Source organism: Heterodontus francisci, chromosome 9 (genome assembly GCF_036365525.1).
Source record: "Heterodontus francisci isolate sHetFra1 chromosome 9, sHetFra1.hap1, whole genome shotgun sequence".
In the NCBI taxonomy this organism is placed as follows: domain Eukaryota; kingdom Metazoa; phylum Chordata; class Chondrichthyes; order Heterodontiformes; family Heterodontidae; genus Heterodontus; species Heterodontus francisci.
The window spans coordinates 6,909,466-6,927,970 of NC_090379.1; the positions used below are offsets into that span (position 1 = coordinate 6,909,466).

Sequence of the window (18,505 nt, forward strand, 5' to 3'; positions counted from 1 at the left end):
TTATCAAGAATCTATCTGCCTTTGCCTTAAAAATATTCAAAGACTCTGCTTCCACAGGAAGAGAAATCCAAAGGCTTATGACCCTCAGAGAAAAAAATTCTCCTCATCTCTGTCTTAAATGGGTGACCCCTTATTTTTAAACAGTGACCCCAAGTTCTTGATTCTCCCACAAGGGAAACATCCTTTCCACATCCACTGTCCAGACCCCTCAGGATCTTCTATGTTTCAATCAAGTCGCCTCTTACTCTTCTAAATTTCAGTGGATACAAGCCTAGCCTGTCCAATCTTTCCTTGTAAGACAGCCTGCCCATTCCAGGTATTAGTCCAGTAAACCTTCTCTGTACTGCCTCCAACACATCATCTGCCTGCAGCTAATTCTCACTGTGAAGGCGATGATTCAGAATGCACACACACGGTGCTTGTGACTGTGATGTCTGTAGTGACGCTGAAGGGTTTATTTTGGCAATTTTCTCTCTTCCGCTCCTGCAGATGCTGACCCATGCTGGGGTATGGATCACTGGGCTCCAGCAGCTCTGCAATACCTCTCCAAGTGCTCATTCTTTGTGTATGTTTGTGGGCAGGGTATTCAAAAGAAACATCTTGCATTTATATATCCCCTTCATGAGCTCAGGATGTCGCAAAGCGCTTTGCAGCCAATAAAATATTTTTTTAAGTGTATTCACTGTTGTAATGTAGAAAACGCAGCAGGCAGTTTGTGCACAACAAGATCCTACAAACAGCAGTGTGATTGTGACCAAATCATCATTTTTTTTTAGTGTTCTGACAAAAGTTCACGGACCTGAAATGTTAACTCTTTCTCTCTCCACAAATGCTGCCTGGCCTGCTAAATAATTCCAGCGAAATTCTGTTTGTTTTTTTTTCTGATGTTGGTTGAGGGATAAATGTTGGCCAGGGCACTGGGGAGAACTCTTCTGTTCTTCGAAATAGTGTCATTAGGTCTTTTACATTGACCTGAAAGAGTGCTGCGAGCCACTGGTTAACATCACATTTGAACATAGTACCTCTGACAATGCAGCACTCCCTCAGTACTGCACTGGGATGTAAGCTTAGATTTTACACTCAAGTCTCTGGAGTGGGGCTTGAACTTACAACCTTCTGACTCACAAGAGCGCGCGACCATTGAGCCACGGCTGACACAAATGCTGAATGCAATGCTGTATGTGCCCGCAGCACTCACTGCGTGGTGATCAAGATTGCGTACCCTCACTAACTTTGTACCACTTTCTTGCCAGTCCCCCCAATCCTTCTAAATCAGGGTGCCAGACCAGTTTTATGATTCCAACTGAGATGGAACTCCGAAACCACTCTGGGACCTTCTGTATGATTTGGCTAAGACAAATATGGGTCCATTACAGGCAGAGTCAGAAGAATTTATAATGAGGACTAGAGAAATGACAGGAGGAACAGATGTGCAGAGTATTTCTTAAATGGTAAGAGATTAGAAAGTAGATGTACAAAGGGACCTGGCTGTCCTCATTAATAAGTCACTGAAAGCTGACATGCAGGTGCAGCAAGCAATTAAGAAGGCTAATGTTATGTTAGCCTTTATCACAAGAGGATTTGAGTACAGGAGTAGTGAAGTCTTGCTTCAATTGTATAGAACCTTGAGTCGACCGCACCTGGAGTACTGTGTGCAGTTTTGGTCCCCTTACCTTAGGTTATTATTGCCATAGAGGGAGTGCAACGAAGGTTCACCAGACTTGTTCCAGGGATGGTGGGACTGCCCTATGAAGAGAGATTGGGGAGACTGGGCTTGCATTCTCTAGAGTTTTGAAGAATTAGGTGATCTCATTGAAATCTACAGAATACTTAAAGGGATAGACAGGGTAGATGCAAGTAAGATGTTTCCCCTGGTTGGGGAGTCGAGAACCAGGGGGCACAATTTCAAAATAAGGGGGAAGCCATTTAGGACAGAGATGAGGAGAAATTTCTTTACTCAGAGGGTTGTGAAACTTTGGAATTCTCTACCCCAGAGGGCTGTGGAAGCTCAGTCATTGAGTATGTTTAAAGCAGAGATTGACAGATTTCTAAATACACAGAAACATAGAAAATAGGAGCAGGAGTAGGCCATTCAGCCTTTCGAGCCTGCTCCGCCATTCATTCTGATTATGGCTGATCATCCAACTCGGTAACCTGTTACTGCTTTCGCCCCATTTCCTTTGAAATCCCTTTAGACCCAAGAACTATATCTAACTCCTTCTTGAAAACATACAATGTTTTGTCCTCAACTGCTTTGAGTGGTAGCAAATTCCACAGGCTCACCACTCTCTGGGTGAAGAAATTTCTCTTCATCTCAGTCCTGAATGGTTTACCCCATATCCTTAGACTATGACCCCTGGTTCTGGACTCCCCCACCATCGGGAACATCCTTCCTGCATCTACCCTGTCAAGTCCTGTTAGAATTTTATAGGTTTCTATGAGATCCCCCTTCACTCTTCTGAACTCCAGCAAATATAATCCTAACCGACTCAATCTCTCTTCATACGTCAGTCCTGCCATCCCAGGAATCAGTCTGGTAAACCTTCACTGCCCTCCCTCTATAGCAAGAACATCCTTCCTCAGATAAGGAGACCAAAACTGCACGCAATATTCCAGGTGTGGCCTCACCAAGGCCCTGTATAGAACATAGAACAGTACAGCACAGTACAGGCCCTTCGGCCCACGATGTTGTGTAGACCCTTTAACCTACTCTTAAGATCAAACTACCTACATACCCTTCATTCTACTATCATCCATGTACCTATCCAAGAGTCGCTTAAATGTCCCTAATGTATCTGCTTCCACTACCACCGCTGGCAGTGCATTCCACACACCCACCACTCTCTGTGTAAAGAACCTACCTCTGACCTCTCCCCTAAACCTTCCTCCAATCACCTTAAAATTATGCCCCCTGGTGATAGCCCTTTCCGCCCTGGGAAAAAGTCTCTGGCTACCCACTCTATCTATGCCTCTCATATAATTGCAGCAAGGTATCCCTGCTCCTCTACTCGAATCCTCTCGCTATGAAGGCCAACATACCTTTTGCTTTTTTTACCGCCTGTTGTACCTGCATGCTTAACTTCAGCGACTGGTGTACGAGAACACCCAGGTCTCACTGCATGTTCCCCTCTCTCAGTTTATAGCCGTTCAGATAATCCGCCTTCCTGTTTTTGCTACCGAAGTGGATAACCACACATTTAAATTCATTAATGACATAAAGGGATAGGGGGGTAGTGTGTGGAAAGAGGTATTGAATTGGATGATCGGCCATGATCGTATTGAATGGCAGAGAGGCTCGATCGACTGAATGGCATGCTCCTGCTCCTAAGTTTGGAACCTAGGTGTTGATAGTTTAGCTGATGGTTCTCTTGTCTGTTGAGTCAGAAGCTCAAGGGTTCCTGCCACACTAAGGCAGTATTACTTTGCAAGGAGTGCTGTTCTTTGGATGTATATCAGAGTTCTAGTCTGCATACTCCAGTGGTTCTGATGGATATTAAAGATCCCATGGCAATATTCAAAGAGTGGGGGTGTTCTGCCAGTTCCTGTTCAGTGTGCCTCTCTCTCATCCGTCACTAAAAGTAGATTAATTGGTGTCTCAGATTGCTGTTAATGGGAGCCTGCTGTGTATGAAATAATTGCTCTATTTACCGACATAGCAATGATTGTACTTCAAAGAAACATTGCAGGTGAAGTTATGACAATACACTATAAAAAGGCTAGTTCTTTCTAACTGCACTGGATGGTACCATTCACCCACTGAGATGTTGGGAGCTTGACCTTATACCTTGAAGCAGAGAAGTTGTCAGTAACAGCTTCACAGTGGATCATTTCCCTGCTGCCTGCTTTTCACCGTCCAGTCAGGAGTAATGCTTGTCATCACTCGATGTTAGAGGCTGGAGGTTTAATGATTAGCTCTCTCTTGTTTATTGTGCAAACTCATATGTCAGAGGGAATAACAAATGCAATTGAATTGATCAATTGGGATATCCTCATTTGTTTTGAATGCAGAGAATTGTCATTTCCCTCTTCCTTACTGATCCTGTTCAGTAAGAACTTGTAGCTGAAATGTTGATGGAAGGTTCCAATTGAAACTTTATTTTGATGCCTCGAATTGTACTATATCACTTCCAGTGGTTTTGTTCCTCCTCATCCCCACATGGTTATCACTAGTATTCTCCCGAACCCCATTCTTCTTCACCTCCTTGTCAACACTTATAATTCTATGCCTCAGAAATATCACCCAGAAGCATGCGGCTTCTGTGTGTTCATAGATGACACCTGGCTACATCGATCCAAAGTCTACTTTTCCTGCTTCTTCTCTTAAGACCTGGCTGAGAAAAAGTTTCAACAAAGAACAAAGAACAGTACAGCACAGGAACAGGCCATTCTGCCCTCCAAGCCTGCGCCGATCTTGATGCCTGACTAAACTAAAACCTTCTGCACTTCCGGGGTCTGTATCCCTCTATTCCCATCCTATTCATGTATTTGTCAAGATGCCTCTTAAACGACTCTATGGTACCTGCTTCCACCACCTCCCCCGGCAACAAGTTCCAGGCACTCACCACCCTCTGTGTAAAAAAACTTGCCTCGCACATCCCCTCTAAACTTTGCCCCTCGCACCTTAAACCTATGTCCCCTAGTAACTGATTCTTCCACCCTGGGAAAAAGCTTCTGACTATCCACTCTGTCCATGCCGCTCATAACTTTGTAAACCTCTATCATGTCGCCCCTCCACCTCCGTCGTTCCAGTGAAAACAATCCGAGTTTATCCAACCTCTCCTCATAGCTAATGCCCTCCAGACCAGGCAACATCCTGGTAAACCTCTTCTGTACCCTCTCCAAAGCCTCCACGTCCTTCTGGCAGTGTGGCGACCAGAATTGCACACAATATTCTAAGTGTGGCCTAACTAAAGTTCTGTACAGCTGCAGCATGACTTGCCAATTTTTATACTCTATGCCCCGACCGATGAAGGCAAGCATGCCGTATGCCTTCTTGACTACCTTATTCACCTGTGTTGCCACTTCCAGTGACCTGTGGACCTGTACACCCAGATCTCTCTGCCTGTCAATACTCCTAAGGGTTCTGCCATTTACTGTATACTTCCCACCTGCATTAGACCTTCCAAAATGCATTACCTCACATTTGTCCGGATTAAACTCCATCTGCCATTACTCTGCCCAAGTCTCCAACCGTTCTATATCCTGCTGTATCCTCTGACAATCCTCATCACTGTCCGCAACTCCACCAACCTTTGTGTCGTCCGCAAACTTACTAATCAGACCAGCTACATTTTCCTCCAAATCATTTATATATACTACAAAGAGCAAAGGTCCCAGCACTGATCCCTGCGGAACACCACTAGTCACATCCCTCCATTCAGAAAAGCACCCTTCCACTGCTACCCTCTGTCTTCTGTGATTGAGCCAGTTCTGTATCCATCTTGCCAGCTCACCTCTGATCCCATGTGACTTCACCTTTTGTACCAGTCTGCCATGAGGGACCTTGTCAAAGGCTTTACTGAAGTCCATATAGATAACATCTTTTGGCTTACTTTTGGTATGACTGAAGCCATCCTCGTTGGCTCCTTGCAGCACCAACTTGCCTTTGACTTGAACTTCGTCTTTCCAGCTGTCACCAGATTAAGACACAAATTGCAGAATTTAGACATATGTTGAATTTCAAATAGAAGTACCTCTGTCGCATCTATTCAATTACACCTCTAAGATTGTTTCTGTCCTTGCCTCTTCCCACCCCCACACCCCACCCCACCTCCCTAACCCAGTCTGTGTGTTTACTGGCTCATGATCTTGCCGCCTCTTACACTAATTTCAGCTCATTCAGAGCAACATGGATCACGTCCTCACTAATCCTACATTCTCATCCTGTCTAAGCTCCCTCACCTCCCCCTGCAGTAATTTGAAGAGCTTCACCTTAATTTTTAGATCCCTCCATCCTATCTTCTTCTCATCTACACCTATCTTTCCACTCTTCTGAAACTGTTATTCCTGTTTCTTGGCTCTTGTTATTGAACTTTTGGTGTTACTTTTTCAGTCAGTGTGCCTTACTCTCTGCAACTCAATTCCCAGGATCCCTCTGTGCCATCTCCCTCCTGTTATTCAAAAATGGCCACATTATCCTTGTCATTGCCTCTCTCCGCTAGTTATCACCTAGTTATTGCAGATTTCCTTTTTGATCAAGCTGGCACGTAAATTTAAGTTATTATTTTGTCTCATTACTATTCTCCTAATTATGAAGCACTTTTGAGTTATATTGCTTGCTATTTATCAAAAGTATGATGTGTTAAGATATTACTTTTCCTATCAATTTTTCTCTCACTTCTGGAGATGCTTACAGTTGCTAGCGTATGACCTCAGAGGTACTGGCAGCCTTTCAGTACCACATCAGTGTAGACAGCCAGTGCCAGCAGAATATTCAACCCTGTGGGCATCACTGCTGAGCCTGATCGTGCCCCACTTGTGCATTTTCCAACTGGAGATAGGTTCCTTGATGTCTGAGCAGATTACAGAAGTGCGTAGTTGATCCACACAGATCAGGAAAGTCCCAGGTTCGATCTATGGTCGCTGCTGAATTGGCTGACCTATGACTTCCAATGCAGTTATGATGTTGGCATCTACTTCCCAATGTAGAAAATTGCCCAGGTATTTCCTATCCCCAAAAATCTAATTGTCGCTCGATTACCATCCTCAGAATTATGAGCAAAGTGATGGAAGAAATCAGCAGTTCATAACCTGCTCATCAATGAGGAAATTGATAAAAAGAAAGAGGAGCGGGAACTCTAAAGCCTTCTCTCCCCCTCTCTCTTCCCTCCTCTCCCCTTCCCCCTCTCTTCTTCCCTCTCTCGCACTACGCTTTTTCCTCCCCCCCTCCCCCCCCCCCCCCTCCCTCCCCTCTTCCTGACTCCTGACTCCCCCACTTCTCTTCCCATCTCTCCCCTTCCCCTTCACCCCCCTCCCGGCTACTCCCTTCTCAGAGAAACTATGGATAGGCATTATATGCGACCTTTCCAGTGTTGCTCTCACTGCATGAAAACAAAAGAAGTGAATGGCAAACCAGGAATTGAACCTACACCCATCCTGGACTGTGTAACACTGACACAGGATGTAAAATCAGTGCAGTTTCAGTATGAATGCTTAGTGGCTGTCCAAGAGTTAAAATTATTCCATGAATTAGATTGAATATAGTTGATGTAGATGGGGCAATGAGTTTAGGGTTTTCAGTTGCTGCTCATTAAAGTTTTTGTTTGGGTTGAGATCCTTTTAGATTGGAATGTATTGCAGCAGTTGCAGCTGTACAGAACTTTAGTTAGGCCACACTTAGAATATTGCATGCAATTCTGGTCGCCACACTACCAGAAGGACATGGAGGCTTTGGAGAGGGTACAGAGGAGGTTTACCAGGATGTTGCCAGGTCTGGAGGGCATAAGCTATGAGGAGAGGTTGGATAAACTCGGATTGTTTTCACTGGAATGACGGAGGTGGAGAGGCAACATGATAGAGGTTTACAAAGTTATGAGCGGCATGGACAGAGTGGATTGTCAGAAGCTTTTTCCCAGGGTGGAGGAGTCAGTTGCTAGGGGACATAGGTTCAAGGTGCGAGGGGCAAAGTTTAGAGGGGATGTGCGAGGCAAGTTCTTTACACAGAGGGTGGTGAGTGCCTGGAACTTGCTGACGGGGGAGGTGGTGGAAGCAGGTACGATAGCGACGTTTAAGAGGCATCTTGACAAATACATGAATAGGATGGGAATAGAGGGATACGGTCCCCGGAAGTGCAGAAGGTTTTAGTTTAGGCAGGCATCAAGATCGGCGCAGGCTTGGAGGGCCGAATGGCCTGTTCCTGTGCTGTACTGTTCTTTGTTGTTCTTTGTATAACATGTAATTTTTGATTTGGTTTTGTTGGAAATGTAATGTTTCTGCAGGGACTTCTCTTCCCCCATCAAAATGTTGATTCTGTGATGAGTAATCCCCAACAGATTACATGGCAGTAATCTTGCAGCAATGCCGCACAGATGGGATAATCATCCAGTGAAGCCATCACAAACCAATTTGTTTACAGAAAAAACTTCTTTTCTGATAAATGCTCATTTATTTATATGTAAATGGCACTGTGGTCTGCTCTCCATTGAACTTTCCCCTCTTGTTCCTCTGAAACGTCAAATACCCCAGTTTACAAGCTCTTCTTCCTCTCTATGCCTAATGTAATCTGAAGCATAAGTTGATAAGGTGGTTAGGAAGGCATGTGGGATACTTGCCTTTATTAGCCGACACATAGAATATAAGAGCAGGGAGGTTATGATGGAGCTATCTAAAACGCTAGTTAGGCCACAGCTGGAGTGCTGTGTGCAGTCCTGGGCACCACACTATAGGAAGGATGTGATTGCACTGGAGAGGGTGCAGAGGAGATTCACCAGGATGTTGCCTGGGCTGGAGCATTTCAGCTATGAAGAGAGACTGAAAAGGCTAGGGTTGTTTTCCTCAAAACAGAGAAGGATGAGGGGGGATATGATTTGAAGTATACAAAATTATGAGAGGCATAAATAGGTTAGGTAGGAAAAGACTTTTTCCCTTAGCGGAGGGGTCAATAACCAGGGGGCATAAGGGCAGGAGGTTTAGAGGGGATTTGAGGAAAGCTTTTTTCACTCGGGGTGGTAGGAATCTGGAACACACTACCTGAAGTGGTGGTAGAGGCAGGAACCCTCACAACATTTAAGAAGTATTTAGAGGAGCACTTGAAACGCCATAACATACAAGGCTACGGGCCAAGTGCTGGGAAATGGGACTAGAATAGTTAAGTGCTTGATGGCTGGCACAGACACGATGGGCTGAAAGGCCTGTTTCTGTGTTGTATAACTCTATGTACTCACAGTCAAACCTAATTCTTCATTCACCTTATTCACTTTCCAGGGGCCTGACACACACGTACAGCCTCCAGCAAGGGGTACAGGATATAAGTGTGACTGTGCCAGACTTCTTTAAAGAGAAAATCTGCTTCCATAGCCACAGAATACTGAGGCTACCTTCAGTGTCCTTGGGCTGAGAGTAGTAACACAAAACCTGGGATCTTCCTGCTCTTTTGGAATCACACCATGCAGTACCTAGGTCATTGGGAGTTCCAGCTGGATCTGCTTTGCTTATCTGCAGGTTCGGATGGAGAAAGTAATGAGAAAATTGCAGTGATCAGCAAAAGTCACACTTGGGTGAATGTTCATGACTTCAGTGATTTGTCCAATTAATCCCAGTACAGTTAATTTGAACACTGTAATAAAATTACTGCTTGCAACACACACAGCAGGTCCATCAGCAGCAGATGAGCTCATGCTTAATTTACAGGCATGCAAAAAAAGGGAAGATTATTAGGTCCGTCGGTGCTCACCCCATCGGACTGTGAAACCTCAATATGATTCGCCCTAACCATAATACTATGAACTTCTGGGGAAGGGAGTAAAGAGGGGACAAACTGTGGCCAGCATCAAGAAGAACTTTTAGGAAGCCCTTTCTCAGCTTCCTATTGTAATCAAGCAAGCTCCGGGAGGCTATGGTCTTTTAAGCTATAGCAAAGTAGTTCAGATTATTTTGTTGCTATTAACAGTCTTTATTTCAACATGAGTTCTTGGTCGTGAATAAGTCTAACTCGTGTTATATCTAAATCCTCTACCACCTAGAAGGACAAGGGCAGCATAGGCATGAGAACACCACTACTTCCACGTACCCCCTTTAAAGTCTCACCATCCTGATTTGGAAATATATCACCATTCCTTCACTGTTGGGAAGGGAGTTCCAGGATTTTAATCTAACAACACTGTGGTTGTACCTATACCACATGGACTACAGCGGTTTAAGAAGGTGGCCCACCACCACCTTCTCAAGGGCAATTAAGGATGGGCAACAAATGCTGACTTTGCCAGAACCCCCATGTCCCGAGAATGGGAAAAAAAAATTACTAGGCTACCGTTTAAAGAAACTTTCCTTTGGCTCTGTGAACTGGAGGTCATCCATATCCAAAAATCTGCTTCCCGTGTCTTCACCTATCATTCCTGTACTCTGTGAACTACATTGGCTCCTGCTCAAGCATTGTCTTAATTTTAAAATTCTCATCCTTCTTTTCAATCCCACCATGGCCACGTCCCTCCCTATCTCTGTAATCTCCTGCAGCCCCACAGCCCTGTGAGATATCTCCACTCCTCTAATTCTGGCCTCTTGAGTATCTCTGATTTTAATCGCTCCACTATTGGTGGCTGCACCTACAGTTGCCTAGGCCCCAAGCTCTGGAATTCCCTCGGTAAACCTCTTTGCCTCTTCACCTCACTTTCATCCTTTAAGACACTCTTTAAAACCTACCTCTTTAACCAAACTTTTGATCATCTGACCTAATACTTCCTTTTGTGGTTTGGTGTCATACTTTGTCTTATGATCCTGTGAACTGTCTTGGGACATTTTGTTACATTAAAGGCACTATATAAATATAAGTTGGCTATTTTTCTCCCATCCTTTCTTGAAAGGACTGACTCTTGCTGTGGTTTGAAGCAAGCAGTCTTCCCAAATGATCATTTCATGTAAGTAGAAGCAAAATACTGCAGTTGGTGGAAATCTGAAAGAAGAACAAAGTGCTGGAAATACTCAGCAGGTCCGGCAGCATCAGTGGAGAGAGAAGCAAAGTTAACATTTAAGGTCTGTGACTTTTCATCAGAACTGGCAAAGGTTAGAAAAGAATTAGGTTTTAAGCAAGTGAATGGACTGGGGTGGGGGAAATGAACAAAGTGGGGAAGGTGTTTGATAGGGCAGGAGAGATAAAATAACAAAGCTGTCCTGGGACAAAGGCAAAGCGTGTGTTAATGCTTGTGGTGAAAGACAAAGCATTAGTCCAGAGAGACTGTTAATAGTAGAATAATGAGCAGTTCTGACTACATGAAAAGCAGGCACATGGTTAAAAAATAAAATATTAAAAAAAGACCAGTCATGCTCTGAAGTTATTGAACTCAACATTCAGTTCGCAAGGCTGTAGAGTGCCTAATTGAAAGATCAGGTGCTGCACCTCGAGCTTGCGTTAATTGTCGCTGGAACACTGGAGCAGGCCAAAGACAGAAATGTTGACGTGAAAGCAGGGGGTGGGTGTTCAAATGACAATTAGCCGGAAGCTCGGGGTCATGCTTTTGGACTGAGCGGAGGTGTCCCCCACAGCGGTCACCCAATCTGCGTTTGGTTTCCCCAATGTAGAGGAGATCACATTGTGAGCAGCGAATACAGTATACTAAATTGAAAGAAGTACAAGTAAATCGCTGCTTCACCTGGAAGGAGTGTTTTGGGCCTTGGATGGTGAGGAGAGAGGAGGTAAAAGGGCCAGTATTACACCTCCTGTGATTGAATGGGAAGGTGCAGTGGGAAGGGGACGAGGCGTCGGGGAGTAATGGACGATTGGCCAGGGTTTCGCGGAGGGAATGATCCCTTCGGAATGCTGACTGTAGGGGAAGATGCATTTGGTGGTGGCATCACGCTGGAGGTAGCGGAAATGACAGAGAATGATCCTCTGAATATGGAGGCTGGTGGGGTGAAAAGTGAGGACAAGGGGAACCCTGTCGCGCTTCTGGGAGGGAGGGGAAGGCATGAGGGCAGAAATGCGGGAAATGGGCCGGACACGGTTGAAGGCCCTGTCAACCACATTGGGAGGAATCCTCGGTTGAGGATAAAGGAAGCCATATCAGAGGCACTGTGGTGGAAGGTTGCATCGTCAGAGCAGATGGGTCAGAGACGGAGAAACTGGGAGAATGTGATGTGTTGATCATTTCATGTAGGTTGCTCTTGTAGAAGGCATCATGGCCATGCCCAATATCAACTTCCAGAGGCAAAAGCAAAATACTGTGGATGCTGGAAATCTGAAACAAAAACAGAAAATGCTGGAAATACTCAGCAGGGTTGGCAGCATCTGTGGAGAGAGAGAAGCAGAGTTAATGTTTCAGGTCTGTGACCCATCATCAGAACTGGCAAATGATAGGTTCTAAGCAAGTTAAGCAAGCAACCTTCTGACTCGGGTGTGAGTGCTACCCTTGGAGCCACAGCAAACGCGCTGCCCATTTTTATTGTTTGGTTGCTGTCTTCTGTTTTTCACAGGCAAAAGACAGTTCACATAAGACTCTGACCAGGTGTAATTTTCCATCTACAAGTGGATGAAGTGGAAAAGTTGTTAAGGATTTAAATCGTTGGTATATTCTGCTCCTACTTGAATGAAAACTCAGCTCATACTCGTGGCCTCTTTTACTTTGATATTCTCCAGTGGGTTTCAAAGTTTTAAGGTCCAGGCTATTTTAAGCTTAGTTAAGCATGTTATCACTGCTTGGAATCCTGGTGGTTGTGGTTATGGAGCTTGAACAAATGGAAGACATTAGGTTTGTCTCGTCGACAAATACCCAGTTTAAAATGCAGAGTTATAGTGGAGAGCGTGATTTGGGTTCTGCCATCTTGTTGGTGAAGCAGCTCTGTTGCTTTTCCACAGCTGCTTAGTTGAATTCAGAGCCCAGGACACCAGTTTCTGCTGTTTACACTGCTAAACGCAGCTCCCTTCACCCTGGCGGCAGAATTGTGGATCCATTGATTCCACAGGTCTGTGCGTCTCATGCTGGGATAAGGAGCTAGATTTATTGCTGTGGGTGGCAGAATCCTAATTAAAACTAGCTCCAGTATGAAATCAGATTTGGCGTGGGGCAGAAAATAATGGACGTAGCAGCCAGGCTCCCTGACAGTCTCCCGGTGCACTCTGGCAGTTTTACTAGTAGTACCCTTAGTGTAAAAAAGAAACTGTATTCTTAAGTCTTTTTCCTCTCCCTTTCCACCCAAAGGTGCCAACTCTCCCCTGGTATATCATTCCAAAATTGAGAACTACTCTCCAGTACCTTTTGTCCATTTGGCTCGGTTGATGACACATTCTGTTCTGAGTCAGAAGGTCCTGAAGAGACAGCCTTGGCTGACGCTCCAGTGCAGTACTGAAGGAGTGCTGCACTGTTGGAGGTAACTTCTTTCAGATGATACTTGAACTGACGCCCCATCGAATGATTGGAGCAGATGTAAAGATCCTACTGTGCTATTCTCCCGGTGTTCTGGCCAGCACTGTCCCTCAACCAGTTACACCAAAGAGTTACCTGGTCATTTATCTCCTGTTTGCCTACATACAAAATTAATGTACAACAGAAAGTAATGTATTGGTTATGAAGGTTGCCATATAATGTTCTATATCCATGCAAATTCTTTATTCCCTCAGTTTCATACTTTTTTTCTTGGCATGTTCACAGATCTTTTTTTGTTGCTGACTGGCACATTACTTTGAACAATAAATTCTGTGCTTTAAGTATATTGTATTTATATTGACTAAACTGAGCCATCTGGTGCTGGCTATTACAGCCCACTGCACAGGTGTGGTTGCTCAATTGTGTTGGGATACGAGGTATGCTCTTCTGTTTAATAAAGATTCGCCTGCTTTCTGGGGAAACTAAAGGCTTCAGTTCTTGTGCTGTGACATGAAAAGCACCTCAGGAATTATCAAAGAGATTTTGAGTTGGCAAAGCTTCTGAAAAATGTTTTTTCAAGGGAGTCTACAAGTCTTTCTATATTACCCCACTCCTTTTTTATGTATTGAGTTTTTTTTTAGAAGTAACTGCAAACAACTGAAAAAATCTGTCAGTGGGATTGTGGTCCTGTCACATCCATTCAAGAAAGAAGTAGTTAATGATACTTGTGCATTTCTATAAATATGGCATTACGCCAAGTATTTTATATCCCCCATTCCCCACTTGCTCCCTTCCTGAAAGCATTAACTCCTTAAACGACTTTACTTTGCTTCCATAGGCACCCTGTAGTCTCAGTTATTCCTCATGAGTTTAGATGAAAGAAAAACTTGCATTTCTACAGCATCTTTCACAATGTCAGGATGTCCCAAAGTGCTTTTCAGCCTATGAAGTACTTCTGAAGTGTGGCCACTGTTGTAATTTAGATGCCAAGTACAAGCCAGCTATTCAACCATGGCAGCTGAACCTGACCCTATCCATGTCTGCCATTTCCAATAAGGTTGCAATCTGAAACCCTGGCTGGATTTGTTTTTCTTCTCTCTCTACTCCCATTCCCTCTCCCTTTTCAGGGAAGTTGAGAGCCAAGTTCCAAGCTGATATTCCTGCCTTTCAAAAATGTTAGTAAATAGCAGCCCTTAAATTAGACAGGGCTCCTGTTCTTTTTTTTTTGTTTATTCTTTCATGGGATGTGGGCGTCACAGGCCAGGCCAGCATTTATTGCCCATCCCTAATTGCCCTTGAACTGAGTGGCTTGCTAGGCCATTTTGAGGGCATGTAAGAGTCAGCCACATTGCTGTAATGTGGATCTGGAGTCACATGTAGGCCAGACCAGGTAAGGACAGCAGATTTCCTTCCCTATAGGACATTAGTGAACCAGATGAGTTTTTACAACAATCGACAATGGTTTCATGACCATCATTAGACCAGCTTTAAATTCCAGATTTATTAATTGAATTCAAATTCCACCTTCTGCTGTGATGGGAATCGAACCCATGTGCCAGAGCAATACCTGGGTCTCTGGGTTACTAGTGACAGTGACAATACGAGTACGCCACCACCTCCCCCTTTATCCAATGAAAGTGCACATTAGTGGATATCCAGTGAGAACAGGCATGGGGCCTGGCTGTGATGCCCCTGTGGTCAAATTTCCTGGCAGCATTCACTGCTGGGTTTGATGTGTAAGTATTGACCACTTGGGTGCGTTATTAGGGAGTATTCAGCAGCCGTTAACTGTACCCCAGCAAAGAGTCAACATCTTCAGCAGGAGAGAGGAAGAAATGTGATCGGATTGCAGTGCTGTTTCTGGTTTACTGTGTGATTCAGCACTGTATTTAAGAGTAAACATAGCACAGAGCGGCTCTTGTTCCTCACAACAGCAAGTACAGAGCACTCCTGTTAAGCATAGATCCGATTTATCTGCAATCTGTGTAGATTTGTCCGGAGTGTAGGAGTCGATGCCGGGTGAAGGACATCATTGGAACAAAAGCCTATTTTCATTCAGAGACAGCAAGGGGTTATGTTTACAGTGATGGAACTGTGTCGGACTGCTTCAGAAACTCAGTCTATGAAGTTTTTTTCTCTTTTGATTTTCAAAATGTGACCTGTTTTAATGTATGTCACTCTTAAAATAGTGTGCAGCACAGATTCACTAGGCTACGGAAATAAAAATATGAAGAAAGACTTGAAAAAGTGGGGCATTTTTTAAATTAGAACAACACCCATTCCAGGGCAATATGAGAGAAGTGCTTAAAATTGCCAAAGGCTGGGACAAGATGGATAGAAGCAGATTATGTCCTATAGTTGAGGGGGTCTAATGAGGGATACATAGATACAAGACGGTCAGAGATTTAGAACAGGAAATTTCAGAGTTGTGAGCATGTAGAATTCAGTTTCAGGTAGAAACTGTCAATACTCAAGGTTAGATTGGATTGGGGATGAAGGGATATGGGAACAGGGTGGGTAAATTTGCTTTAGGCTGTTGGATATGCCAACATTGCTTAGTTGGGCTGAATGGCCTGTTTCTATAATTCCATGTGTAAAACAGATAGAGAGCTCCATATGTTCGGATGGGCTTGCAGGCAGTGTCACTTTCTGATCCTAAATGTCACTTTTGAATGTTTCTCCAGCATCTTCAGCTGAGCTATGCACATTACCCACAATAATAAACAAACCTGGCTTTCCAGACCATTGATTGTAATGCTTTTGTTGGGAGATACCCTTGTGTTTGAATTGCTGGGGTGTTTCTCCCTCCATGTTGGTCTCTTTGTGTTACTGGACTGTCATCTTTCTTTGTGTTCCTTGACTAAATCCTCAAGATATGTTATTGGATCTCAGTGACCTGCTGCAGGTATGTATGGTGCACTGACTGAAAATAGCTAACTTGTCCTGATTTTTTTCTCTTTATTAAATCTTTGACGTCTGTCTACATTTCCTGACATTATGCGTTTTTATTTTTTTGTTAAATTTGGGCAAAAATAGCGACAGTGGGTAAGGAGCAGGTAAGGCGTGACAATTTATTTTCACAAACCGTTCTCCTTGACCTCTTTTATTGAAATATTCCCCAAACTTTGGCTGGTTTCCACAGGAATCTGTTGTTTTCCCCACAACTTTCTACTCTCTTGGAATGTTGAATCTTGCTGGGGTCATTAGTCCATGGGTATCTCAAGCTAGAGGACATTAAAGAGATAGTTTCAGATGGAAGGAGGCATTTGGCTCGTTTGGGTAATCTGTATAGAATAACCTTACAGTCCCCAAGTGTGTAATATTGTTTTTACTTAAACAATGTTTGGCTTTTGCCTCTGGCTCCTTTATCCCGAAGACCACTCCATGTACGGTTCATGGTTAATGTGCACCAGAACCTCCTGCTATCTGGTTAAGTTTCACTAGTTTGAACCTGTGTTTTCCCTGTCTTATTCTTGCAATTCTGTTTACTATCCATATGGGATATAGATAGACCTAAAAGAGTCAAATTACAAGGGCAGGTTACTGTTTAGACCACGTTTGTATTCCCTTGAATATAGAAGATCATGAGGTGATCTAAGATGATTAAAGGGTAGATAGAAACTATTTTACTCTGACGGGGTTCCAGAACAAGGGGGCATAACCTTATAATTAGAACTAATCAGTTCAGGGGTGGCATCAGGAAGCACTTCTTTCACACAAAGGGAAGTAAAAATTTGAACACTTTACCCCCAAGAAGTTGTTGAGGTGGAGGGGAGGGGGTTGGGTGTCAACTGAAAATTTCAAAACTGAGATTTGTAGAATTTTGTTATGCAAGGTTATTGAGGACTGCGGAAACTTTTTTTTAATCCTTTCTTGTGATTATATGCGTCGCTGGTAAGGCCAGCATTTGTCACCCATCCTTAATTGCCTGGCCATTTCAGAGGGCAGTTGAGAGTCAAACACATTGCTGTAGGTCTGGAATCACATGTAGGCCAGACCAGGTAAGGATGGCAGATTTCCTTCCCTAAAAGGTATTAGTGAACCAGATGGGTTTTTACAACAATTGATAGTTTCATGGCACCGTTACTAAGACTAGATTTTTAAAATTAATTAATTGAGTTTATTAATTAATTGAATTTAAATTCCACTAGCTGCTTTGTTGAGATTTGAACCTGTGTCCCCAGAGCTTGTGCGTCTAGATTACTAGTCTAGTGACATTATCACTGCATCACAGTCTCCCTAAATTGGGTAAATGAGATGAAGATACAGATCACCCATGATCTAACTGAATGGCGGAACAGACTGAAGGGCTGAATCTTCTTGTTCCAGTGCTCCTAAAAGATAGATCCTGAAAATTTTCAACGAAACACCTCGGATGCATTTATGCAGCAGGAGCAAAGCAAAAGGCAGGTGCAGAACTCTTCTGTCTCCTTTGTTTGTGAGACAAATGACAGTGAAGAAAGTGAAGCTGTAGGACTCAAAACAGAAAATGCTGGAAACACTCAACAGTTGAACAGTATCCATGGCAAGAAAACCAGAGTTAATGTTTTCAGGTCGATGGCCTTTCGTCAGAGCTGGAAGAAGTTAGAGACGTAACAGGTTCTAAGTAAGTACCAATGCAAGGTAAAGGAAGAGCAAAGGGTTAAAGATGATGGTGCAAGGTAAATCGGGCAAGTAAAGTAACAAAAAATTTATCTAGAGGCGGTGTAATTAGGTTACAGTAGAACCAGTACCAGGACTTGCTGCCTGAGAAAATGGGAGTAGTGGCTTATCATCTAAAGTTGTTGAATTCACTGAAGCAAGAAGGCTGTAAAGTGTATGTATGAAAGCTGCAAGAATCTGCAGTTGAGTTGAGTCCCACCCCCACTCCCCACCCCCATTGCTGTAATCATGGGGAACCATTGCCCTATATTTAGATTCAATAGCATTGCACAGAGAGAGAGGTCGCCAACTGAAATGTTGCCAAATGACATTTGGATGTCACTGTCCCAAGATGGAGACAGTTCACCGGTAAGAGTGTGAGCCCAGGTAACGGGGTTGGAAGACTGTTCACCTCAGCATCACAAACGAGACCTGCCTCTTCCTCGTGTGTTCGTTGCTTTGGGTGGTGATGGCAGTCAGGAGGGGAAACCCTATTTATCTTGGCTTGTCTTTGAAGAATTACCTCTCGCAAGAGGTACTGGAGGGCTTTTTTAAAAATTCAAGCCCAGGATATGGGCATCACAGGCAAGGCCAGTATTAATTGTCCATTCCTAGTTGCCCTTGAGAAGGTGATGGTGAGCTGCTGCCTTGAACTGCTGCAGTCCATGTGGTTAGGTATACCTACAGTGCTGTCAGGGAGGGAGTTCCAGGATTTTGACCCAGTGATAATGTGGGAGCACTGATATATTTCCAAGTCAGAATGGTGTGTGACTTGGAGGGAAGCATGGAGGTGATGGTATTCCCAAGCACCTCCTGCCGTTGTTCTTCTTGGTGGTGGAGATCGTGAGTTT

At 44.0% G+C, this 18,505-nt stretch overlaps 1 protein-coding gene across 2 annotated transcripts in view; it reads left to right on the top strand.

The window, feature by feature from the left end:
* The window catches only part of LOC137373561 (transcription factor IIIB 90 kDa subunit-like), a 436,816-nt gene that overhangs the window by 146,006 nt on the left and 272,305 nt on the right, over positions 1 to 18,505 (top strand). Inside the window, exon 4 of one of the 2 annotated variants that reach the window (XM_068038499.1) lies at positions 15,887 to 15,918. The exons of the other annotated variant lie outside the window; for it this stretch is intronic. Coding sequence (XP_067894600.1) covers positions 15,887 to 15,918 — 32 coding nt within the window. The remainder of the gene's footprint in view (positions 1 to 15,886; positions 15,919 to 18,505) is intronic. 2 annotated transcript variants of the gene reach the window in all.